The sequence below is a fragment of the Engystomops pustulosus genome, chromosome 4 (genome assembly GCF_040894005.1).
Source record: "Engystomops pustulosus chromosome 4, aEngPut4.maternal, whole genome shotgun sequence".
NCBI lineage: Eukaryota > Metazoa > Chordata > Amphibia > Anura > Leptodactylidae > Engystomops > Engystomops pustulosus.
This window is the reverse complement of record NC_092414.1, coordinates 199,032,444-199,059,616: the sequence shown is the minus strand read 5'-3', so window position 1 is coordinate 199,059,616 and position 27,173 is coordinate 199,032,444. Positions and strand designations below refer to the sequence as shown.

Here is a 27,173-nt window from a genome sequence, read left to right as displayed (position 1 = left end):
AACAGATTCATGAAATCTGTTGCACATTCTTCATGAATCTAGTGCCCCCTTCAATGCTCTAGCAGAATGCACCATTTTTATGGTGCACTTTTGTTTATGCTGTAGAATTGTGGCGCAGACCGAATTGTGGAGTATAATTTTTCTGTCCTGTGCAGAAAAATAAAATATCTCACAAAAGTGTGTCCAATTAAAAACCATTACATCCTACAGGGAAAAACTTTTTGCTGCATGGACCTCCTTCCCTTTGCACCTCACTGTGCGCAGATACAACAAGTAATGTCCAAATGTGCGGTGTCTCCAAACCTATTGACTTGAGTATAAGCCTAATATATAACATACCAACTAATGCCCCTGGTATATAGCCAGAAGCCTCAGCCCCCCAGTATATAGCCAGTAGCCCATGTCCCCCAGTATATGCCCTGTAGCTGCTGCCCCCCAGTATATAGCCAGCAGTCCCTGCCCCCCCCAGTATTATCCTGTAGCCACTGCTCCCAGTATATAACCTGTAAGAAAAAATTAAATTGAATTAAATTACTAAAAAAAAAACTTTGCTGATATTCTTATTTATTGAGACTCACCTTTGTATGTAAGATTTGTCTAAAGTGAATTAGAAAATATTTTGATTCGGTGCCTGAAAATAGCCATATCCGAATATCATATCTGAATCTACACATCGACAAATAGATTCACTCCTCTCTAGGTGGGACCACCAAATATGGAGTTAGATATTTTTTGCATTTATTCATTTTCTTTTTCATTAAATGAAAAAATAAGATAACAATTTTGATTTTGAAAGAATGTTTAACTGTGCAGCTTTTTTTTTCTTATTACCTATAACTAAATGATTAAGGCCAAATTATCATCTATATCCATAATCTAAATCTCAGTAGGAGAAAATCCCCCCAGATTATAACATGTATAAAACAGGATCCTAAGAGTCACACCAGATCTGACGGAACAACAACGGTAAAGCTTCTACAATGAGACACAAGATAAATTTATTTGCACATTTGGATTAGATTCGTCTAATTTGATTCGTCATTGGTTTCATATTTTGTTACGTTATTTACAATGAATTTTAGAGTTTAAACCACAATCTTGTTTTCCCTTATACTGTATATTTGGTGTGTCTCCAGTGTCTCCAAGCATATAAAATTTTTACCATTAGACCAGGATGAATGACTGTCCCAATGGAAGCGCTGAAAATGAATTTTACATTGCAATTTTCTCTTTGTCGCCACAAACACAAGTTGAACTCTTTTCAGGGATTTTGATCATTTATTTAATGGCCTTGTTGGGAAATTTGAAAATAAGTTTTCTTGTATTTATGGTACCAAAATTACACACTCCGATGTACTTCTTCCTATGCAATCTTTCCATTTTAGATGTGATATCTACCACTACCACCATCCCTAAGCTACTAGCCATAACCTTGACTAAAGATCATAGAATATCATATCGTTTCTGCATGACCCAGTTATTTTTCTATATGTTATGCACTGATGGAGAGTTTTTTATTTTGACATCAATGGCCTATGATCGCTATGTGGCGGTATGTAAACCCTTACAATATTATATGATAATGAGGAAGAACGTCTACATTATAATGGCCTCCTCAGCTTGGATAGTTGGCACTCTAAACTCTCTATTAAATACACTGCTGACATGTGTATTGCAATTTTGTTATTCACATGATATCAATAATTTCTTCTGTGACCTAAATTCAGTGGTTGTTCTTTCTTCTTCCGACATCACAAGTAGGAAGGTTTTCATGGTCATTGAAGTTTTCATTATTGCCCTTCTACAGTTCCTGCCGATGATAATCTCATACGTCTATATATTTTCTGCAATAAAGAAGATCTGTTCCTCGTCAGGACGTATGAAGGCTTTCTCCAGCTGCACCTCCCACCTCATCACTGTTATATTATTCTATGGGCCACTAATGTTCTTGTACCTGAAACCTGAATCTGAAAACTCCAAAGAACAGGACATGTTACTATCGATGCTCTATCTGGTGGTGGATCCTATGCTTAATCCTCTGGTCTACAGTCTCCGAAACAAAGAGGTCATGGGTGCTATTTCATCAGTAGCAAGACGTAGAAAGGCAAAGTTATAGATACGGTTGGATTGGTCTACCAGATTTTGTCCCACACTCTGTATTTATTAATTTGCATATGAGCCTGTTAGGGTTTTTTTTGCCATGTTTGTAGTGGGCTGTACCTTGTATTTTATGTATTGATTTTAAATATTGATTATTAAAAGTTCCTTTTTATTACAAAATAAAATAAAATTTTCTAAATGTATTCATTTCCTTCATGTAGGTTTAGTGCACTTTAATTTGAGAGAGCAGGTGGATTATTTGCCCAATGTGTGATTAACATTTAACCATATTTATATATTTGTGAGTAACCACTACATCTCTTCTTGTTATGCAGTTTGATACTTAATTATTTGTGTTAATATAATTTGTAGACATATTCCCAGTGGTCAAAATGGACCTTAAAACTTGGTGAAAACTCATTTTGATCCAAATTTGATCAAGTATTGCAGGGTGAGTCCATTGGGTGAAACAGAAGGGGAATAAGGTGTTTTTGTAAAAATGCATTCCAATTCATTTAATTCTTAGAGGCTTACAAATACAGGTCTTTTCCTCATTCCCTCATTTTATCTCCAAATCAGAGGAAGTCTGTTCATAATCATCAAATAATTGTGGACCAAGAGTTGTGGCAAATTAAAGCCATGGACCTTGATATGTCCTAACAACAAAACAAATGTCTTTTCAGTAAAGAATACCTTAGATTCATGACTGGTCTTGTTAAGGAATGAGCAGACCTGAGCTGAAAGTTCCTAAAAGAACCATAACAGTTGACCGCACCGATAACACCTTCAATCGATGCTGGCAACGATCGTTTGTGTTACCTGCAAATGATGTCATCTGGGAGTGATGATACTATGGAAAATGCTAGTGTGTTATCCTTATGTTACTGGCAGGGTTGAGCAAAACCTGGCTGAACATTGCAGGTTCAGGACCACTCATCCCTAATCTTGATAAGTCACTAAAAGTGGAAGAAAGAGATCTATGAATTCAAACTACATACATTTCCAATAACCATCACAGTCACATGACAGATGTCATCTTCAGGTATTTAACTTTTCCTCTCAACAGTAGATAAAACAAGTAGGATGGCACTCACTTGAATCTGGTTTAAATAATAGAAAAGCTTTATTCATCCATATGACCTATTATTAAGGATATAATGGGCTGAAATGCGTTAGATGTGTATGGCGTCCTATTCCTTGTTAATATTACTTGCCTGCATTCTTTTTTTTTAAGTATTTTTTTATTTATTTTAACAAAATAATAACGTTACATACAGTAATTTGTGTTGCAACCTAACAACATACTTGATTGCATATTGATCAATGGACATATATTTTGAACATTACAACTGAGTTGATCACTTAGTCGTAATGTTCAGCTAAATTTGGGTTATCTGGAATGAGTCCATCCAGTTATCCTACTTTGTCAGAGTCTCTAATGCGTAGTTAGAAATGGATCCACCTTTTTTTTCCTTTTAGTCTGCTAAGTTCCATTAACTTTAATCAAACAGAACATAGATACAGTAATAATAATAAGAGAGAAAACTAACAACTTTGGGGATGGAGCCTGCACAAAGGTTGGGTGGGTTTGGTCTGGCAACAGATAGTTATCTTGTTGGATCTGATTATGTTGGGTTTTATAATTGGACTCATAGTTGGCTATGGCTGATGATAAAGCTATTGGTGGTAGAAAGTACTAGTCATCCAGGTGAGGTGAAGAAGTGTTTCAGAAGGGGTGAACTTGGGGTGCGCAAACTAACTGGAGGTGGGATCTAACCCATGCATGCATTCCACTTTCATACTTTTAAGCATGTTCACTTCTATTTATAGAGGCTGACATCTAGAGATGAGCGAGCACTAAAATGCTCGAGTGCTCGTTATTCGAGACAAACTTTTCCCGATGCTTGAGTGCTCGTATCGAATAACGAACCCCAATGAAGTCAATGGGAGACTCAAGCATTTTTCACTGAAAGAACACATTGAAAGAACACTGATGAAGAACACATTGCAGATGTTTACAGATTTTTTCACTGAGAGAACACAGTGAAGAACACAGTGAAGAACACATTGCAGATGTTCGCGTACATCTGCAATGTGTTCTTCACTATGTTATTCACTGTGTTCTTCACTTAAATTATCCTGTGTTCACTGTGTTCACTGTGTTCACTGTTTCATTGTATTCTTCACTGTTCTTCACTGTTTTCTTAAGTAAATACTCAATCTTGAGCAGGGGAAATACTCGTCCGAGTAATGAGCCGTTTCGAGTATGCTAATACTTGAACGAGCATCTAGCTCGGACGCGAATACTCGCTCATCTCTACTGACATCTTATTGGAGATTTTGCAGTCCTGGTTGGATACTAGGGTTGTTACAATGGTGCACATTCTTATTTATTTACTTGTTATGTCCATTGTGAGACATTTTGGGGCCTGTCACCTTTCAATTTCTCGCTCACATCCCAAACCCTCCTATTTAACAGAAAGTGCAGATTGAGCATTTCTTGGTGGACACTGCGGCTTATACAGTCAGGATCACTTTGGCTTTTTACAAACTTTGGCAAAGGGAAGCCATCGATCCCTTATCATTATAGGAATTTCTGTTTGGGAGAGCTTGGGAGTGTTTATGGAGGGTCAAATCTCTTTTCAGATTGGTCCTTATAATAGACCTCATCCTTCTATTCTTTGTGTGTGGCTTGCTATACCTTTGTGTGAATGGTGAGCGTTATCTTGAGCATTATTTTTTTTTTTAAGTATCAGGAAGTGGAGAATTAAAGGAGATCACAGTGCTGGGTGGGACATGGAGACTTTCCAGACACATTCAGTCTTATTTAAATACTTTTTGTGTTCACTGTGAGAGATTGTGGGTTTTGAGCATTAATGTTCCTTACTCCTCTGCAAATCTGGCCCTGCTCTTTGGAATAGGATACACTTCATCAGTTCCCTGGTACAAGTCAGGAGCATTTGGTCTTTTCCCAAATATTGGCAAATGGCTTGGAGAGTTAAAAAAGGGAATGGCGGAGGCAGATAAGGAGACAATAGATGGGGACAGGGAGGCTTCACAGACACAGCTAGGTTATGTCCTGATGTCACCTAGGTCATCTATTTCAACAAACCCCCTCCTCTCTCCATAGAAAATAATGCACGTTGTGCTCACCATACAGTTCCCTGTGGACTGCCATCTATGGGGACATATGTATGGCTGCAAGCCTTCTGCTGTACACACGGCCTGATCTTGTTCGGGTACATGCAGCCAAAACCAGAAAACAATAACTCCCATGTTAAATATGTAGAAGAGTCACTTTTGGTAATCAGTATAGTTTAAAAATCATCTCAATAACACAATTTCATTAGTTGTCTTTTCTCCATTTACCGCCTAAGTAATAGACCGATCTGATAGACAGCATCCAATGATTAGTATTAGCCTATAATTCCTGTACTAATACAATTGTGGTGCACTCCAGTGCTGTGCACATCAGAATTGGTCATATGTTTCTAACTTTAAATTACTGTGGCCCATCTAGAGGCTCCATGGGCAAGAGAGAAGGAACTCCTTACTCTGAAGTGGGTACTCATGGTCATTAACCTACATTTCCAAATAGCTCAAGACCATGGTGATCAGCTCACTTTAATAGTATTTTACTATCTAGTTACATAGTAGGTCATCATATTTGGCAATTTAGCAGACGTAAATCCCAAAAGTTTCAGATATACTGGAAATGTTCATTTTTTGGAAATTATTACACTAAATTCAGAGCAAAGTTATTGAAACTGAAACAAACCTGAAGTCCATAGTGGCCTTAACACATCTTAGAAGTCTCTCCTATCTGCTTTGTAAAGGATGATAGGAAGTTCTGATGGATCCCATAGATCTTATATGGATCTAATCGCAAGCTTTCATTATTTTTGATGACATAATTGCAAATTGAATTTTTCTTGGCAATGATTAAAAGAAATCTACCGTCATATTAAATGATGGCAAAGGTCCCAAACTGACTTGCTCGTTATGTCTGGCAGGGGATGACATCGATATTCCTATGTCCGGGAATGGATAGGTTCTCTTAAAAAGCTTTAAAATATTCAAATGAGCCAGAGGCCTAATAATATATGCACACCCCATCTGTGTTCATAGCAGCCTTGTCCCGCCCACTGATCCTGACATCTGAGGGGGCATCATGCATTAACAGCCGGCGGAGCCCAGAGGTGCTCCGGTGACTTAGGCCGGAGCACTTTCAGCTTATTTAAATATTTTTATAAAATAATTCCCAGACATAGGAAAAGCGATGTCATCCCCTGCAGACATAACAGGTAACAGTAAGTCTGATGGTAACAATAGAAAGAAAGCCACCGCTCACTCACATAAGCTGCATCCTCAATATAGACGAGGTCCTATTCCTCCTTAGCTCTCGGTGCACGGAAAGGCAGTCCTGCCGGATGACTGGATGATGCACAATGAAACGAAGGTATTCCAGCACTCAAAATCTTCTTTAAAAAAATATTTGAATTTTTATTTTGTAAATATTAAAATTGCAAGGTCACATCCTGGCATATCATCCAAAAAAGAAAAGATCTACGCGTTTCGGACTAGTGTGCTTGCATCCTTATTCATGATCTAAAAAATCATTGTGATCACAATGATTTTTTAGATGTTACTTTTTTGGATGATATGCCAGGATGTGACCTTGCAATTTTAATATTTACAAAATAAAAATTCAAATATTTTTTTAAAGAAGATTTTGAGTGCTGGAATACCTTCGTTTCATTGTGCAAGTCTGATGGTAGATGTTCTTTAAACCTAGAGACCTCAATAAAATCAAACATGTGCAAAGTTCTTAGAAACCAGGATGTTTACTACTAGTAAATCCTCTCGGCCCATTGATGTATATTCTAAACCTACAGCAAGAATACGGCCAAAACCAAAGGACTATTGGGTGGAGTAATGATATTTTGTTATTTTTTTTTCTATATTCATAGGACACAATTTTATTACCATGATAATCCTATTACTGTTATCATTATGAATGTTTCCTATAGATTTAGTTGTACTGACCACTACATATCCATTATATTTTAGCTATATTTTACAATCTCCATCTAAAACTGTAAATTCATGGAGGTTACAAGAGGACAGAAGAGATCAGTTGAGGAAATTAGTTTGTGTTGTATGGAAACAAACATCACATCATCCTCCGTTGAGAGGTTTCCCCTTTAGACTTAATAATGTGTAATTTTCATTAACAGATCTTCAACCAGACTTGTAACAATAAACTCATAACAAGACGCAGAGAGATTTCTTAAAACTGGAGCCCTTGGGAAATCCTACGGCGGTATTCTCCAGTGTGAATAAAACTGCTGAGATCAATTACAGCACAATTGTTATGTGACATGAATGTGAAATACAAATCCCTTAACTCTTCGTAGCCATTGAAATTTTTAATGGAAAGCATTTGCTTCGTTTTATAGAGACATAAAGGTTCTAATGGTCAAATTTAAATGTATCCAATCACCTACTATGTGAATCTATAATACTGATAATGTCTAAAGTTGAAACATCAGGCTGCTATTGTACCTCCTCACCCCATAGCTACACTATCAAGAAAACCAATGATACTAACATGTTCTAAACTACCCCAAAAAACCTCAATATGACCATTCGTGAGGCCTTGGTTTCTGAGGGCACATTATTAGTGTGACACATTTACCACACTAAACAATGAGCTCTGAGGTCCATCCCAACCACAGGTTTACTGTCCCATAGTCATTGAGCTTAGCCCAGTTACAGCCGTTCCCAACATTTCAGCCTAAATATTCATTGTACATAGGACTTGTACATAGCTCCGCTAACTGAATTAAGACTTTTCTATTAATTTTTGGGAAAGTGTTGACCAAATGGATGCATATCTATGTATGGAGGTATGTGGGTGGGATAGTGAGACCAGCATAGACTTCAAAGAATACCTTTTTAGGCTAAAATTGGTCAGTAAATAAGGATATTGAGGTAATTATGGGGAATAAGGGCTGATGTGTAACTGCAGCTCTTTAGGGACTTCATCTGCAGTATATTAATAAAAAAGGAGGGTTCACTTTCAATTTAAATATATGGAGCCTTTACAGTACCACATTATGATGTATATGAAAATTTTTAGAATTAAACAGGGTTCCTTTCCTGTTTTTCAGTAGAAATGCTAAAAGGCATGTATGGAGCTAATGGCTTGTGGTCCAGATGCCAGAGCCAGATCCCAGTCCAAATCTAGATTGAGTCAATTGGGCAGATCAACTTACCCAGCCCTGTTGTGATCCCGTGGTGTTTTGTCCGACGAGAAATTGGGTCTGCCGGGATTCACTAAGGTCGTGCGTCCAATTTCCTGCATGTGTTGCTTCCACGCTGAGGTCCACCAGAGTTCACCTTCTTCTTCCTGGTGCATGTGAGTGCTTGATCTTGTGACACAATTTTGTTTTTAAATTCTGCAGTTTGGCCGAATCCTTCGGGGTTTCCGATGGCATGCCCCCCCCCCCCCCGATTTCAGTTGCATGCAAGCCAGCGCTCCAATCAGATTGTGTGCGCCAAAAAACCCGGGACAATTTGGCGCAAATATTCGGGGAACCAGACTGAATCGCGATCCGTGGACCCTTAAATGAGCCCCATTAGGCGGTCGGGAATATTTGTGAACTCCACAAGCAATGGAAAAATGTGGTCCTGTCGTGCAGGTGCTGTGATTATGCCATTGTTGAAAGCATCTGGGGTGAGCGATGCAAAACTTTTTTAACCAATGATACATTTGTAGCTCAGGGCATTGCCCATAATAGGCAATTATCTTGAGATGAGTTTGTTCCAGTGCAGGCAGACCAATGATTTTGGTCGATTATTAAAAATGATTGATTTATTTTCTTCAAAGGAGAACCAGGTAGACCTTATAAGGACTAAATTCATTGAGAAGTTTAGTGGTTTTATTGGTGGCTATTGTAGAGGCACTGTTAATAGGCTACACTGGGGACACTAGTACCATATGGCCTGCTGTGGGACTACATTGCAATATTGACTTTAGAAGGAGCTCTGTAAAAAAAATTAGCTGTCATTGTGGGCACTGTGGGCACTTCATTGGCTACAAAGGGGGCACTGTGTTCATATTGGCTTGGTTTGTTTGTGTGATTCACCTGCTATATGTTTGATCTCTGTTCTGGTGCTTTGTTTACACACAGCTTGGTTTAGGTGTTGTGTGTATTGTATGAGCTTGGTTCTAGTGCTGTATATTTGTAATGTAGTTATTCCATGGCTTTGTAAAAATTGCATCAAAATTGCCTGAAAATATGGGATATTTTTCAAGCATAAACTAAGCTGACTAATGGAAGGTGCAAAGTCGCAATAGGTAGCCTTCAACTATGCCAAGTTATTATTCAGCGTCAGAAACTGTAAGGCATATGGTTACAGCATAAGTGTCACGGGTGGTCCCGCGACCCACATCGCGGGTCGCGGGCTCACCCGTGCTGCCCTGCCCCCGCCAGCGTGCCGCCAGCGCGCCGCCAGCGCATCTCACCCATCCAGGCTCCTGGCTCGCTCCACTCCGCTGTGCGCGCGCATCCCCAACTGCTAGGGCGCGCGCGGCACCTTCTCCAGATTTAAAGGGCCAGCGTGCCATTAATTGGCGCTGGCCATATTGCCCAATTCTTCAAAAGCCTGCCTCTTCCTGTTACCCTTGCCGGATCTTTGTGCCTCATAGCCTTAGAGAAAGCTTCCAAGCGATTATTCCTGCGTTCCTGTGTATTCCTGCGTTCCCGTATATTCCTGTGTGTTCCCGCTCCTGTGTCCTGTGTTACCCGAGTTCCTCCGTGTTGCTGTGTTCCGTGTGCCTGTGTTCCCATTCCCACCTGCCTGGACCTCCTGTTGCTGACCCCGGACTTGGACTTGACGTTGCATCTCTGCCGCCTGCCCTGACCCTGTGCCTGGACCTGTCTACGAGATTGTCATCCGCTAAGGTACCTCGACCTCGGCTGCCACCGTGGGCTAGTCACACCTGGGAACGACCTAGTGGTATCCTGCCGCAGCAAGTCCAACCCGCTTTGCGGCGGGCTCTGGTGAATACCAGGTGCCGCTAGGCTCCGGGTGTTGGCTAGTTACATCTCCCGCGGTGGTCCAGAGGATCCACTGATCCTAACAGTAAGATCCGGCCATGGATCCCGCCGAGGCTCCTTCTCCCAGTCAGCCTGATCTCGCCACCATTGCTGCACAACAGAATCAACTGGAGCAAGTCACCGCCATGCTGCAACAGCTGCTAGCTACCCAGCATCAGCAACAGTCTCCTGAGGTGGCCGCTGCGACTCCTGCTACCCCGGCTTATCTTCCTGCTGCTGAACCCAGGCTACGTCTCTCTTTGCCCGGCAAGTATGACGGGGATCCCAAGATGTGCAGGGGCTTCATCACCCAGTGCTCCCTGCACATAGAACTTATGCCGTCGCAATTTTCCACAGAGCGGTCCAAGGTGGCATTTGTCCTCAGCCTCCTTTCCGGGAAGGCCCTGGCCTGGGCTACTCCTCTTTGGGACAGGGATGACCCGGTTGTCGCTACCCTCTCGGAATTTCTGGCAGAGTTCCGGTCAGTCTTCGAGGAACCGGCCCGAGCTTCCTCTGCGGAGTCTGCATTATTGAACCTGCGCCAGGGTAACTCATCTGTGGGAGAGTACGCAGTTCAGTTCCGCACCCTGGCTTCTGAACTTGCCTGGAACGATGCGGCCTTCATTGCTACCTTCAAGAAAGGACTTTCTGCGCAGGTCAAGGACGCGCTGGCAGCACGGGACCTGCCGTCAACTCTGAGTGGTCTAATCACCCTGGCCACTCGAATTGATGTGCGGTTTAAGGAGCGCGCTGAGGAACTACGCTCCGAGTACCCCCAAGGCCGTGTTAGACGTCTTCCTCGTCTGGCACCTGTATTCCAAAAGCCGCTTTAGCCCCCGGCTGAATCTTCTGCTGATAAACCTATGCAGGTGGACCGAGTCCGGCTTTCTCTACAAGAGCGTTCCAGGTGACGTCAGGAGAACCTGTGCATGTATTGTGCCAGCCCAGGGCACTTCGTCAGGGCTTGTCCTGTCCGCCCCCAACGTCCGGGAAACGCCAGCACCTAGGCTTCTCAGGAGAAGCGTCCCTAGGTGTGAATAAAGCTTCTCCACGCTTGACTCTCCCCGTACTCCTCAGCGTTGGCACTGGCACCCAGATCCAAGTTTCCGCCTTCCTGGATTCGGGCTCTACAGCGAACTTTATGGATGCTGCCCTGGTCTCCCAGCATCACTTCTCGGTGGTTCGTCTCAGGAAGCCATTGTCCATTGCCTCGGTCAGTGGCCAAATTCTCTCCGTGCCCATACGGTTTCGCACAGAACCCCTGCTCCTGCAAGTTGGAGCATTACATAGAGAAAGACTGTCCTTTTTTGTGCTGCCCCAGTGCACTTCCACTCTCCTGCTGGGCCTCCCCTGGTTGCAACATCATGCACTGGACTGGTCTTCTGGGGAGATTCTCCGCTGGGGTCCGGATTGTTAACCACACTGTATGAAGGTTCTACATCCGCTCCCTGTCGGGACTTCTACCTTGTCTCCTAAGCCTTTGGGGGGCTTCCCGCTCCGTACCAGGACTTCGTGGATGTGTTCTCCAAGAAACAAGCTGAGACCCTTCCTCCACATCGTCCCTACGATTGCCCCATCGACCTGCTGCCTGGATCTTCTCCTCCTCGGGTTCGGGTGTACCCAATCTCGGTACCTGAAACAGCCGCCATGTCCGAGTATGTCCAGGAGAATCTGCAAAGATCTTCGTGGGGCCTACAATCTTATCCGCATCAGGAGGGGCGACGAGTGGAAGACCGCCTTTAACACCCGTGATGGGCATTTTGAATATTTAGTTATGCCTTTCAGACTCTGTAATGCGCCAGCCGTTTTCCAAGAGTTTGTCAACGATATCTTCAGGGACTTATTGTACCGCTGTGTTGTGGTTTACCTGGATGACATCCTTGTGTATTCTGCTGACCTCGAGTCCCACCATTCCCATGTACGGCAAGTGCTCAGCTGCCTCAGGGCCAACCATCTCTACGCCAAACTGGAGAAGTGCCTGTTTCATCAAAAAAGCCTTCCATTCCTCGGCTACATTATTTCTGATAAAGGCTTGCAAATGGATCCTGACAAGTTATCTGCGGTTCTTCAGTGGCCACGCCCAGTGGGACTACGGGCTATTCAAAGATTCCTGGGCTTCGCAAATTATTATAGACAATTCATTCCTCACTTCTCGACTTTGGTAGCTCCTATGGTGGCGCTAACGAAGAAAGGTGTCAATTCTCGTGCCTGGCCCCCAGCGGCTGATGAGGCCTTCACGAGACTAAAGTCTGCTTTTTCTTCTGCCTCTGTCCTTACCAGACCAGATACTGAGAAGCCATTTTTTGTGGAGGTTGATGCCTCCTCCGTAGGAGCTAGAGCGGTCCTTACTCAGAAGGGGCCTAGGGGCCAAACTCTATCTTGCGGCTTCTTCTCCAAAATTTTCTCCCCTGCAGAGAGGAATTATTCTATTGGAGATCGTGAGCTTCTGGCCATCAAGCTTGCCTTGGAGGAGTGGCGTCATCTGTTGGAGGGAGCCAGATTTCCAGTCAGCATCTACACTGACCACAAGAACCTCCAATACCTACAGTCGGCTCAGCGATTGAACCCGCGTCAAGCCCGGTGGTCTCTCTTCTTTTCCCGTTTTGACTTCCAAATCCATTTTCGCCCTGCCGAGAAAAACATCAAGGCTGACGCCTTGTCCCGTGCTTCGGATGTTATGGGGGAGGACTGTGCCCCGAGATACATCGTTCCTCCTGAGAGACTTGTGCTGGCAGTGCCGGTGGACCTCCGGCAATTACCTCCCGGCAAGATTTATGTGCGACCTGGACTTCGAAAGAGGATTCTGACCTGGGGACATTCTTCTCGTGTGGCTGGGCACCCTGGGGTGCAGCGCTCTGTGGCCCTAATTTCCCGATTCTATTGGGGGCCTGATTTGGTCAAGGACGTTCGGGATTTTGTGCGGTCCTGTACCTCTTGTGCTCGTAATAAGCCCTCACGACAAAAACCAGCTGGTCTTCTGTTGCCGTTACCCGTGCCTACCTGCCCGTGGTCTCACGTGGCTATGGACTTTATTACAGATCTGCCACCATCATCTGGCAATACCGTTATCTGGGTGGTAACCGACCGCTTTTCCAAAATGTCTCATTTTGTTCCTCTGCCAGGCCTGCCGTCTGCTCCACACCTTGCCAGCCAGTTCTTCACCTACATCTTTCGCCTACATGGACTTCCGTTGCACATCGTCTCGGACCGAGGGGTCCAGTTTGTCTCCCGCTTCTGGCGAGCCCTGTGTAATCAACTGCAGATAAAACTGGACTTCTCTTCTGCGTACCATCCTCAGTCTAATGGACAGGTTGAAAGAGTTAACCAGACTTTGGGCTGTTACCTGCATCACTTTGTCTCTGCCCGTCAGGATAACTGGTCCACTTTGCTACCTTGGGCAGAGTTCTCATATAACTCCCTGGATTCGGAGTCTGCTGGTGCATCACCCTTCTTTGTTCTATATGGAAGACATCCACGTCCACCCCTACCTCTCTCCATGTCTGCTGATGTTTCTGCTGTGGAAGAGTTGGTAACGGACCTTAAAGCTATTTGGGAAAAGACTCGTCAGTCCCTGCTTCAGGCCTCTGCCTGCACCAAGGCCGATAAAAAAACGCAGGTCTCCTCCCATCTTCTCTCCAGGGGATAAAGTGTGGCTGTCTTCAAAATATGTCCGGTTGAAGATTCCCAGCTACAAGCTTGGCCCTCGCTATCTGGGTCCATTTGAGGTGCTAAGGCGTATTAACCCTGTGGCCTATAAGCTGCGCCTTCCTCCCACCATGCGCATCCTGAACTCCTTTCATGTCTCCCTGCTCAAGCCTGTCATCTTGAATCGCTTCTCCCAGCAAGATCCTCCTCCTACTCCAGTGGCGGACTCTACCAACACATATGAGGTAAAAGAGATCTTGGACATGAAGACGGTGAGGGGGAAGCGGTTCTTCTTGGTTGACTGGAGGGGGTTCGGGCCTGAAGAAAGGTCGTGGGAGCCAGAGGACAACATATTGGATCATAGTCTTCTGCAGAGGTTCCTCCAGCCTAGGAGGAGGGGGAGGCCGAAGGGGGGGGGGGGGTACTGTCACGGGTGGTCCCGCAACCCACATCGCGGGTCGCGGGCTCACCCGTGCCGCCCTGCCCCCGCCAGCGCGCCGCCAGCGCATCTCACCCGTCCCAGCTCCTGGCTCGCTCCCCTGCGCTGTGCGCGCGCGTCCCCGACTGCTAGGGCGCGCGCGCGGCACCTTCTCCAAATTTAAAGGGCCAGCGCGCCATTAATTGGCGCTGGCCATATTGCCCAATTTTTCATAAGCCTGCCTCTTCCTGTTACCCTGCCTCATAGCCTTAGAGAAAGCTTCCAAGCGATTATTCCTGCGTTCCTGTGTATTCCTGCGTTCCCGTATATTCCTGTGTGTTCCCGCTCCTGTGTCCTGTGTTACCCGAGTTCCTCCATGTTGCTGTGTTCCGTGTGCCTGTGTTCCCGTTCCCACCTGCCTGGACCTCCTGTTGCTGACCCCGGACTTGGACCTGACTTTGCATCTCTGCCGCCTGCCCTGACCCTGTGCCTGGACCTGTCTACGAGATTGTCATCCGCTAAGGTACCTCGACCTCGGCTGCCACCGTGGGCTAGTCACACCTGGGAATGACCTAGTGGTATCCTGCCGCAGCAAGTCCAACCCGCTTTGCGGCGGGCTCTGGTGAATACCAGGTGCCGCTAGGCTCCGGTTCCGGGTGTTGGCTAGTTACATCTCCCGCGGTGGTCCAGAGGATCCACTGATCCTAACAATAAGATTCTGTCTAACATTAGAAATTAGAATTTCCTTTTAAACTCAACAATAAATCTCTCCCAGTTTGTTTTATTATGTGTAAAATATGGAGTTCATTGTTTACAAATTCATAGTGCTATGTTTCTAACTAGACATTTTGGTCCTTCAGGCACTTAAAAGCTTTTATGGAAAACTCTGTGTGAGCTGGGGCAGGCATGAGCAAAAATATATTTTCTCCCCTGCTACCATTTCCAATTTTATTACCCCTATTAATTTACTAATAGGGATGAGTTGACCTGTTCAAGTTCGGCCAAACCCCAACACACATCCCCATCGGTAACACCCGCAATCGGTGCCAGAGAGTTACAATATAGATTCAGCTGGTCATGCACATGCACCATTTTCCTGCGGATTGACACTCCCTTTGGCATCCTTCAAGAGTGGTAATGGGTGGCTTTGCAGTGGCATTACAAAACTTGCAGTAGCACCTATGGTGGGTGTTAACAGTGGGGGGTATGAGCTGAATGGCAAACTTATGGCTATTTGTGTCTGGTCTTCACTGTTAGGTGATAAGTCCAACTGGGCCAGGAAGTGTCAGTGGTCACAGACCACTGCAGGAGGCAGAGGAGTATCATCACCAGGACCGACTGATATCTTATAACCCAGTCATAAAAAGAGCACAGGAGTCCATATTGCTTGTTTCCAAGACAACATATTTTCAAACTTATTTTACTTGGCAGTGTGAGCGGCATGCATAATTTCCTACTACATTTCACATGCCCCACAGACAGCAGAAGGGAATTTAAGCATGTTGCAAGGATGTAGGTGAGAAGTGTGGCATCAAGGTTAATCCATGAGATTAGGAGATAATTATCTAGTAGGAGGGGGTTCTTATTGGGCTATTGAAATAAAAACTTATTAGAATAAGGTTAATTAAAGTTTCCAAAACTGGGGCAGACTTAACAGGTAGATAAGAGGTCAAAAGTGTTTTACTACAAGGCAGAGAGTCCATTAGACTCTGGTGCCATCCCAATTTGAAAATTATAATGACACCTCATCCACCATGAAAGGGGCAATTACCTATCTCTAGCTGTCATGGATATAGAGGGGATGGAGATGCATCCTAAATAGTGGGTTATTGTCTGTGGGGTAACCAGCTCAGATGAATAGAGCTTACATCATGAATCGCTAGAGGATGTGAGGTAGCCAGACCCTTGTGTACCTGAATAGAATGTATGTGGTTAAGGTTTTGCCTATTGTGTGAAAACTGTGCCATTTTTCTGCATGGTTCAAATGACTGTTTAAAACCCAAGACCTGCACATTGCCTTCTCAGAATGGTTGGGGAGCTGTGATCCTAAAAGTATTGTATATGTAAGGTGTGTGTACGCTGGTGTTCCATTATCCATCCAGATTTCTGTCAATGGAAACCTCATTTAAAATAGACACTACAGTTCCAATGAAATGAGAGAATAAGAGTCTACCATTGAAAACAAAATTAACATCTCCACATCGCATAAATTGATCATACTTTAATGCATCCAGCTTGATATAGATCATGTTTGAAGGAAGCAATAGTAGAGTTGATCATGGAATAAGTATTGATTAGCCTACCAAATAGCTATATAAGGAGCCTAGTAGAATAAAAAAGTTGCCCTCAGGCTCCATTATATCTATCAATGGGGCAAAAAGGACGTGTATTGTCCTTTCCCCTGAAACCTGGATTGAAAACTGGAAAATTTGTGTTCCTCTTATGGAAGAATTTTGGGTACAAGTTGGGTGCTAAAAATGGATTCAATTGCCAAGGCCAGAATTGTCCTCACTTCACCTATACCTGCCATACATGTATACAGTCCCCAAAAGAAGTTTATTCTGGGAGAAGAATGCTGTGGAGGAAGCACTGGACATTCTTCACTCATAACTCTTCACTTTTGTGTGCCGACAACCTGGGGTGCTGGGCCCCTATGACATCTTTGGTTAATAGTGTTCACAATGGCTCTTACGGTGGTAGGTAGAGCATTGTCTCTCTCCAGCAATCCTGTTAAACTGTGGCATTGCCCATCACTGTCGGCCTCTTTGTATACAGAGCCAGTGTCGGACTGGCCCACCGGAGGACCGGAGAATCCTTCGGTGGGCCCCGATACCTCCACTACGGCAGGGGCCTCCATCCCCATCTGGGAGCCCTGCCAGCAAGGCTTCACTGGCCCACAGTGGACCCCCGATATCTCCCCTCAGATTGGGATGGAGGCCCTTGCCAGTGAGTAATAGCTCTGGTAGTCGATGCGGCCGTACGCGGCCACTCGAGTACCATCTTTGATGTATTAAGCGGTCGTTGCTGTGAATGTGTGACACGGCCGGTTTTTGTCTCGGGGCCACTAGAAGAATATATACAGGGGTAACTAGGGAAAATATACAGTATAGAAAGGGGGCACAATATGTAATAAGGGGGGGGGGCAGGAGGTATTGCACATATACATATACAGGATAGGAGTAGTAGTACTATGCTGTGTCCATATATACAGGCTAGGAGTAGTAGTACTGTGCTGTGTCCATATATACAGTATAGGAGTAGTAGTACTGTGCTGTGTCCATATATACAGGATAGGAGTAGTAGTACTGTGCTGTGCCCATATATACAGGATAGGAGTAGTAGTACTGTGCTGTGCCCATATATACAGGATAGGAGTAGTAGTACTGTGCTGTGCCCATATATACAGCATAGGAGTAGTAGTACTGTGCTGTGCCCATATATACAGGATAGGAGTAGTAGTACTGTGCTGTGCCCATATATACAGGATAGGAGTAGTAGTACTGTGCTGTGCCCATATATACAGGATAGGAGTAGTAGTACTGTGCTGTGCCCATATATACAGGATAGGAGTAGAAGTACTGTGCTCTGCCCATATATACAGGATAGGAGTAGTAGTACTGTGCTGTGCTCATATATACAGGATAGGAGTAGAAGTACTGTGCTGTGCCCATATATACAGGATAGGAGTAGTGGAACTGTGCTGTGCCCATACACACAGGATAGGAGTAGTAGTACTGTGCTGTGCCCATATATACAGGATAAGAGTAGTAGTGCTGTGCTGTGCCCATATATACAGGATAGGAGTAGTAGTACTGTGCTGTGTCCATATATACATGGTAGGAGTAGTAGTGCTGTGCCCATATATACAGGATAAGAGTAGTAGTACTGCGCTGTGCCCATATATACAGGATAGGAGTAGTAGTACTGTGCTGTGTCTATATATACAGCATAGGAGTAGTAGGACTGTGCTGTGCCCATATATACAGGATAGGAGTAGTACTGTGCTGTGCCCATATATACAGGATAGGAGTAGTAGTACTGTGCTGTGCCCATATATACAGGATAGGAGTAGTAGTACTGTGCTGTGCTCATATATACAGGATAGGAGTAGTAGTACTGTGCTGTGCTGTGCTCATATATACAGGATAAGACTAGTAGTAGTGTGCTGTGCTCATATATACAGGATAGGAGTAGTAGTACTGTGCTGTGCTGTGCTCATATATACAGGATAGGAGTAGTAGTACTGTGCTGTGCTCATATATACAGTATAGGAGTAGTAGTACTGTGCTGTGCCCATATATACAGGATAGGAGTAGTAGTACTGTGCTGTGTCCCCATATATAGGATATGAGTATTTATTAGGACTTTTATATAAAATATTTGATAAGAGGAGCACTAAACAGAAGAAGAATAACTAAGGAGAGCATTATTTAAAACATACTAAGTAGGAGCACTGTAAGACTGTGTAGATGAAATGATTAATTGGAAATGATATATTATGTAATTAAAGGGAATTACCGTATATACTCGAGTATAAGCCGACCCGAGTATAAGCCGAGACCACTAATTTTACCACCGAAAACTGGGAAAACCTATTGACTCGAGTATAAGCCGAGGGTGTAGTATACAGCCAGCCCCCATGTAGTATACAGCCAACCAGCCCACATGTAGTATACAGCCAACCAGCCCCCATGTAGTATACAGCCAGCCCCCAGTAGTATACAGCTTGCCCCCATGTAGTATACAGCCAGCCCCCAGTAGTATACAGCTTGCCCCCAGTAGTATACAGCTTGCCCCCAGTAGTATACAGCTTGCCCCCATGTAGTATACAGCCAGCCCCCAGTAGTATACAGCTTGCCCCCATGTTGTATACAGCCAGCCCCCAGTAGTATACAGCCTGCCCCCAGTAGTATACAGCCTGCCCCCAGTAGTATACAGCACAGCCCCCAGTAGTATACAGCACAGCCCCCAGCAGTATACAGCACTGCCCCCAGCAGTATACAGCACAGCCCCCAGCAGTATACAGCACAGCCCCCAGTAGTATACAGCACAGCCCCCAGTAGTATACAGCAGCGCCTATACAGATAAAGAAATAAACGTAACACTCACCCTCTGTTGTCCCGATGTTCGTCGCGGCTCCCGATCCCCATCGCGGCTCCCGGCGGCTTCTTCACTCTTCTCTGGCCGGGAGATCGCGCTGGCCGTCGCACACTGTGATGCCGCACTGTCGCCGCTGATGACGTCATCCGCGGCAACAGCATCGCATCACAGTGTGCGACGGCCGGCGCGATCTCCCGGCCAGTGAAGAGTGAAGAAGCAGCCGGGAGCCGCGACAGGGATCGGGAGCCGCCGGGAGCCGCGAGGAACATCGGGGACATCGGAGGGTGAGTATTAATGTATTTATTTTTTATCACTGACTCGTGTATAAGCCGAGGCAAGGTTTTTCAGCACATTTTTTGTGCTGAAAATCTCGGCTTATACACGAGTATATACGGTATGTCCAATTTAATTTATTAGGTGTATCATATTGTTTACTCAGGGGTGTGTATTTTAATATATTGAGTAGGGCATTGTAATATTTGATTTATGGAGAGGGGGCAGTATGGTTTTGTTATGGGGGTATATTTGATATTTTTGGGGAGCACAGTGGGGTCAGTTGTGTTCTGAGTGGTAAATATTATTTAGGAGCACAGAGTAGGACATTGTTTACAATATGCTGTAGTGACGGTGATACTTTTAGTTCCACAGTGTGGAGATGTGCCACACACAGATGAAGGTTTCTGGTGGAAAATTCTCTATTGTTAAGAAAAAAAAGGGAGAAGTCGTCCTGCAGTTCAGTACCCAAAGGAGAAGAATCCCACTTCTGAGTCTGGTAACTGTAATTGTTAACTATCTAGACCAGTGGTGGCGAACCTATGGCACGGGTGCCAGAGGTGGCACTCGGAGACCTTTCTGTGGGCACTCAGGCCTTCACCCCAACACAGAGTTTGCCAGATAGGACTCAAGGCTTTCTCCTGTGATCCAATACAGCCTAGGACGTGTCATGCTCAGTGCTATTTTAAAGCGACATCCTTGGCTGCCAGGACAACAGGAGGAGCGAGAAGGTGTGGATAGAGATGGATTGTCATTTGAGCTCCTGCTCTGGGTCCCCTGATTCTTCCTCTTTAGGAGACCCTGGAGGGAGGCTAATATCCAAATTTCTCCATCATCTTTCTATTGTATTGGTGAATTCAGGACACCAACACAATTAAAACCTGTGATATAGCAGGGATCAATAAGTTACTACTGAAATTGTCATGTTGGCACTTTGCTACATACAAGTGGGTTTTGGTTGTAGCTTGGGCACTGTGTATCCAAAAGGTTCACCATTACTGATCTAGACTATTTCTATAATGTCAGTACCTAGTTCGTTATTCTTATTGGTAAGGTAGTGCTAAGCGAAATGCAGCCACTGTGAACTCCTGGAATATTTCTAGACAGCGGTATGGTGGGCCCCCAGAATCAATTCCTCTGGTGGGCCCCAGGCACCCCAGTCCGACCCTGTACAGAGCCCATTAAGAACTGTATAACTGCTGCAGCAGCAGTTGCAAGCTATAGTGGGTGTGCACAATGTGGATATGACACACATTGAAACCATTTTCTGTCAAGAAAATCGGACTGGGATGAAATAATTCTGTGAATGAAATTCAAGGGAAGCTTGTGTCTTACTTTTCTAATCCTGGATGACTTTTCTTGTCTTATTATTGTATTACCTTGGGGACTAATACTGTAAATGTGAAAGGCACAAGGCATTTCCCTAGAGAATGTTCACAATTGGATATATAGCAGGATTTATCAGACACACAATATAGAGGAAGAAAAAAAAATAAGGGAGAGGATATACATGATGCTTGATCAAATAATGTGAGTACTGAATGGAGCAGCCATCTTTAAAATCTGTCATTCTGTGAGGTCACACACATTGTTATACCTTTTAAAAAAAAAAAATCTTAACACTTTTAGCTTTCAAGATTCTTTACTTATCTTTTCTTACTTTCTTGATCATATAGTGACATGTTATATTATCTTGCAGAAGCAGTCCTTTTTTTCAGGCTTCCGTACCATGGTTATTAATATTGTGATAATAATCATTATCCCCATTTTGGTTATTGTTCTCTTAATGTTACTCTACGAGACCCATCCAATCCATATGCAAACAGGTTGTCCAGGTTCTTTATATTTATGGGCCACTGGTGGAATATAAAGAACATATTATAACCTTTGTTCTTTCCTCCAGCTTCTTTTATCACCACCTGCCTCTGTATCCACAGGATGCAGCTTCTACAGCTCAATAAAGTTTGTAACTCAATCACAATGTTGTTGAGTCTTTGTACACTAATGAAAGCCATCAGTGATGGGAGGACCAATGAGAATAACGTTTATATTATTGTTATAGCACCTAGTAAATAATGTATGAACCTGGACAACTCCTATAACTGCCCTTTTCTCATCTGCTTCTCCTTTCTGCCAGTCCCATCACTGGTTACCCAATTCATATGAACATTGACTGCCGTGGCTATGCCGTTAACAGCATATGATCGTGGGTGTTAGGATACATGCACACAGATATATCCTTGCCCAGCCGTAGCTGGGTGGGCATTCGGCAGGCATGCTGGAAGGAGGAGGGGTGAGCTCCCCTTTCTACATAGGGATGCACAAATGGGAAAAGAGAACATGTTCTATCTCTTTTGCATGTATGGTGCATTACAGTGCCACACACCTTACTCCAGCCTGTCTTTGGGGATGTATATATGGTATTGTGTATGAGGCCTTACTGATGGGGATCTTTCAAATTTGGGTTCAGTCAGACTCAAATTTTAACGGGTCTGTTCATCACTACTGGACACGAAAAATTTTATTGTAATTATATACCTTATATACCCCCTTAAAATATATGTATTATAATATTTTATCAAATTGTTGCATATGTATAACCTCCAAGGTTTTGTTTTTCAGAATTAAGAAGGACATTGTGAATCAAACAACTTTTACCCAGTTTATTTTGTTAGGACTTACGAAGGACGAGGCACTTCAGTTGATATTATTTGTCCTATTTTTAGTCATTTATGTCTTTTCCTTTTTGAGTAACCTTTGCCTGATGTTACTGATAATAGTGGATCACCATCTCCATACCCCAATGTACTTTTTCCTCAGTCATTTGTCTTTCGTAGACCTTTGTTACTCTTCGACTATAACACCCAGAATTTTGGCAGACCTGACCTCAGAGTCCAAATCTATTTCATCCTCTGCCTGTGCCACCCAGATGTTCTCGTTTGCCATGTTTGCCACGTCCGAGTGCTTCTTAGTTACCTCCATGGCATACGACCGTTACGTTGCAATTTGCCGTCCACTTGTCTACCATAGAGTTATGGACAAGTCTATGTGTTGGGGTTTGGTATCTGGGACTTATGTTAGCAGCTTCTTTGCATCTCTTACTCATACTATTACCATTTTTAGATATCCTTTATGTGGTTCTATAGAAATAAATCACTTTTATTGTGATATCCCCCCTCTCCTGAAACTCATGTGTGTACATGCTCACAATCGAAAACTTGTGGTCATTTTGATGGCTCTTATCATGGGGGTGGTTTCATTTTCTGTGATAGCTATGTCCTATATGTTAATATTATATAACATTATGGGAATTCGCACAGCAGAAGGACAAAGGAAGGCGTTTTCCACTTGTGCTTCCCACCTTACCGTTGTCATCTCTTTTTATAGCACAGTATTTGGAATTTACTTTCGTCCAAGCTTAGGGTTGAACTCGGATGATACGGACAAAGTCTTCTCTATCTTTTACACTGTGGCAACCCCATTGTTGAACCCCATTATCTACAGTTTTAAAAACACAAAAGTTAAAAGGGCAGTAATTAATATTTTAACTATGAAGCCTGTGCATCCTAGTGTCAGATTTTAATATTCCATGACGTATACTGCAAAGCTGGAAAAAGGATTCCGAATGTGCTGCAAAACATATCTCCCCTTTTATCAGTCGGTATGATGATGAGATTCCATATTTACTTATTAATTTCGTTATAATAGATTTTTTAAAAATTAAACTTTATATGCAAAAAAATTCACCATTTGTCCTCTTCTTATGCCAATACTTCAGTGTATGAACCACAGGTGTCATGTTTTGTGGGATGAACCAGCATTTTCATTACTAGCATTTTGGGGACTGTATGACCACATTTTTTATGTGTTGCACAATGAGGAAAAAGGGGAAGCTTGGACATTTGGGTGCTATTTTCAGTTATGGTTTTCACCACCAGGAATAACCATTTTTATATTTTGACAGATCAGGACTTTTGGTATGTGGCAATAAATAACATACTTATGAATAAATATATGTATTTTAAGTTCCTACTATAGAGAAAGGAGGGATTTCAACTTTTATAAATTTTTTTTATGTTTTTCAGACCCCCTAGGGCAAGGGTAGAGAACCTATGGCTCGGGAGCCCGATGTGGCTCTTTTGATTGCTGCATCTGGCTCACAGACAAATCTTTAATAGATAGTGTGTTGTGTGCATCTAAGACACATCGATCACTGTTCACTGGAGGCAGGGAGTGATGTTACCACTGCCTGTAACCTTTGTGCGATCCAGAAACTCCATAGGGGAGTGTAGACACTGGCATCTGGTGTCCACTTCTCTATATGACCCAGACGTTGTTTTCATATATGTTGATCATATTTATTTGTTTTTACTATTACTGTAATTTTTTTGTGTACTATATAAAGATGTACATTGTACATCCAGGTATGTGTGCAGTATAAATTGTTCTTGTTCTTGACAGTTTACATGTGTAAAAGATGACCATAAGGGTCTTTGGATACATGAGGCTTTTAACCGCCCCCGTCCGCGTTGCAAGGTGATTTTCAATCATATGAGTCTTTGTTTCCAGCGCTGGAATGGATTGAGTAAGACAGAAAAGACACACTGTCCTTACTGAAGGTTAGCTCACAACAAGACTACTTTGTTTTTGGCACTGAAACACTTATATAGAAAAGCATAAGGCACTTTGCATAAAGTGTGCAAGTACACAAGCAGGCAATAGTATTGGTTGGTTTGACCCCGGAAATGCAACACTATTGGATGCAAGCACACAAAGGAATGTAGAACCATTGGCTGTCTTCACATAAACAAAATGCCCAGATGCCGCCCTGAATACCTTCCCCTAGGTGGTGCTAGAAAGCGCTAAGTCTTTGCCTTTTCTACCTTACTTTGTTTGAATAGAAACCCCACTCATGAAATGAATGCTAAGTCCTTTAACCCCTTCCCGCACTGCGTCTGATATATCGGACACTGAGTGCAGTGACTTAGTGCTCAGCCTCTGGGGGGTCTTTCCCCCACGATCGCCCCCCCCCCCCCGAACTGTTTTTCGGGGGGCACTAATCTTGCTGTGGCATCACTGGGGTCCGATCTGGACTCCAGTGTTGCCTGTAAGAACTACCAGTAACATGGCGTCAGTGATGTCATCTTACAGGCTAAGACACTGCTAATACCCTGCAATAAATCTGTATTGCAGAGTATTATCATGAACAAGCAATCCCATGATTGCCTGTTCATGTCCCATGGTGGAAAAAGTGAAAAAGTAAAAAAAAAAGTTATTCAATAAAAAATAAAGAAAGAAATCAATAAAAATGCCCATAAGCCCCAAAACATATTAAGAGACATATAACGCAAAAAAAAGTCTAAATCATAACACAAACCCCACATATAAAGTATCACCGAGTCCGTAACAACCCGTAGAATAACAGTAAATAATTATTGAACCCGCACGATAAACGTGGATCATATTGTTTGAGACACTAAAGAGTAGCTAAAAGGTCATTAGCAAATTAAATAACATTATGGTGTTGGGAGTAGAGATGGACGAATCGATTCTAAAGATTCTAACTTTGGTTAGAATTTCAGGAAAAATTTGTCACATGAAGATTCGTCAAAAAAGCCAAAGTTTATGGTGATTCATGGGAACAAAGTGTTTTTTCCACCTTTATTACCTAAATGGGCGCGAGTACAATGTGTTACATTGGGCAGAGAACTCTGGGAAGGAGAAAGGAACACCATTGATCACATGTGCAGACCTGTAAGCCAATCAGCGACCGGCAGGCTTATGTGATGTCACACAGCCCTATAAAAAGAGGCAACCATTTTCTAATCTCGGCACTTCACACTGCATGTGCTGCCTGTAGCATCCAGCTGTTTCTACTGTACAGTGCTGTAGTAATTTTTGCTCCAAGGGTGTCCTTTTTGGGGTATCTGTATACCCCAAATAGCGTTCTTTTTTGTTGCTGAAGTGAATAGAAAGAAATCAGTGTGAAATCCACATACTTTCTGTACTAATTTCTGATTCAATCCCAGGGTGTCCGTTTTGGGGGATCTGTATACCCCAAATAGCAGTTCTTTTTTGTTGCTGAAGTGAATAGGAAGAAATCAGTGTGAAATCCACATACTTTCTGTACTGATTTCTGCTCCAATCCCAGGGTGTCCGTTTTGGGGGATCTGTATAACGCAAATTCCAATATTTTTTGTTGCTAAAGTTCAGAGCAAGATTTACGTGTCAAATCCACATATTTTATAGATTGATTTTCGCACCAAATACAGGGTGTCCGTTGTGGGCTATCTGTATAACGCAAATTCCAATACTATTTTGTTGAAAATTTGAGAGCAACAAATAAGTGTTAAATTCACGTAGTTGATTAACCACTATGTCAGACAGAAAGGTGGCAGGTGCATCAGGCAGAGGTCGTAGCACAGTAAGGGGAAATTGCAGCAGGGATGACTCTGTGAGGCCAGAACTGCCGTTGTCATCTAGCGGCAGTGTGTTGATCAACAAACCAAAGGATGTTGATTGGTTGACTAGGTCACCCAATTCCTCAAATATAACATCTGTCAACCCCAGCCAAGAGTCAGTGGGCTCATCAGATATAAAAATGAGTTGGCATGGCCCATGAGCAGGTCAGCGGCCCTCACCTGTCCTCAACCAGGCTCTGTCCTGTTCCTTTCTCACAGCCAGAGAGCTACTAGGTGGTCTGGGCTCAGCGCCACTATTCAGCGAGGACAAGTGTTTCAGGACAGTCAGCAACTGCTCGACAGTGAATAGATGGGGCAGACATCCTCTGCTTCGTGTAGTGGGCAGGCTGTGCATACTGACACCATTGAGAAGAGTTGCAGTGACAAGGAAACGCAAATTGACGATGATGTAGCTGATCGCACTTGAAAGCCAGGTGTAAAAAGGGATTCATCATCGTCGGGTGAAGAGAGTGTCAGCTTGCGCGTCAGGCCGCGAAGCCGGCAGCAGGTCGCTACTGTGGCTGTGAGTCAGCATGGTGGCAACAGTGTGAGCATGGGAGCCAAACGGCCACGAGGTACAAACCCCGCTTCGGAGGTCCAAGTAAGCAGGGGTACAGGGGCTCAGCGAGGCAGTGGTGTTAACAGTCGCTCAGACTACACCAGAGGAGCTGAGCGTGTGTATATGTAGAATTTGCAGGCAGAAAGTGAAGCGGGCCAGGGAGCTACCATGTAGTGTCACCATCCAGTGGCCTGGGATAAACGTGGAACAGATGTGGAGGTCCATCCTGCCGTAACAGCAACAGCAGAACCTAGTGGCACACATGCCATTTCAGCCAGTCAAGGCTCAAGCACCTCTGCTGAAGGGAGCTGTTTGTCTTTGACATCATCTCCCAGTCCAGATGCTCCTGCTTCTTGCTACGCATGGCGCCAGCAGTCGTTGAAAGAGGTGATTACAAAGAGACAACTGTATGCGTCCAGCCATCCTAAGTTGCAGATGCTGACCGTGCTCTTGTCCAAGTTGTTGGTACTGCAGTCCCTCACTTTCCAAGTTGTGGACTCTGCACCCGTCGG

The 27,173-nt window shown here is 43.8% G+C and overlaps 1 protein-coding gene across 1 annotated transcript; it reads left to right on the top strand.

Moving 5' to 3' along the window:
- The first annotated feature begins 16,949 nt into the window (after positions 1 to 16,949).
- LOC140128538 (olfactory receptor 5G9-like) lies at positions 16,950 to 23,224 on the top strand. The gene is made up of 3 exons (XM_072150235.1): positions 16,950 to 17,214; positions 20,696 to 20,750; positions 22,264 to 23,224. Exons 1-3 carry the CDS (start codon positions 16,950 to 16,952, stop codon positions 23,222 to 23,224), a joined length of 1,281 nt encoding a protein of 426 aa, XP_072006336.1.
- Positions 23,225 to 27,173: the final 3,949 nt, after the last annotated feature.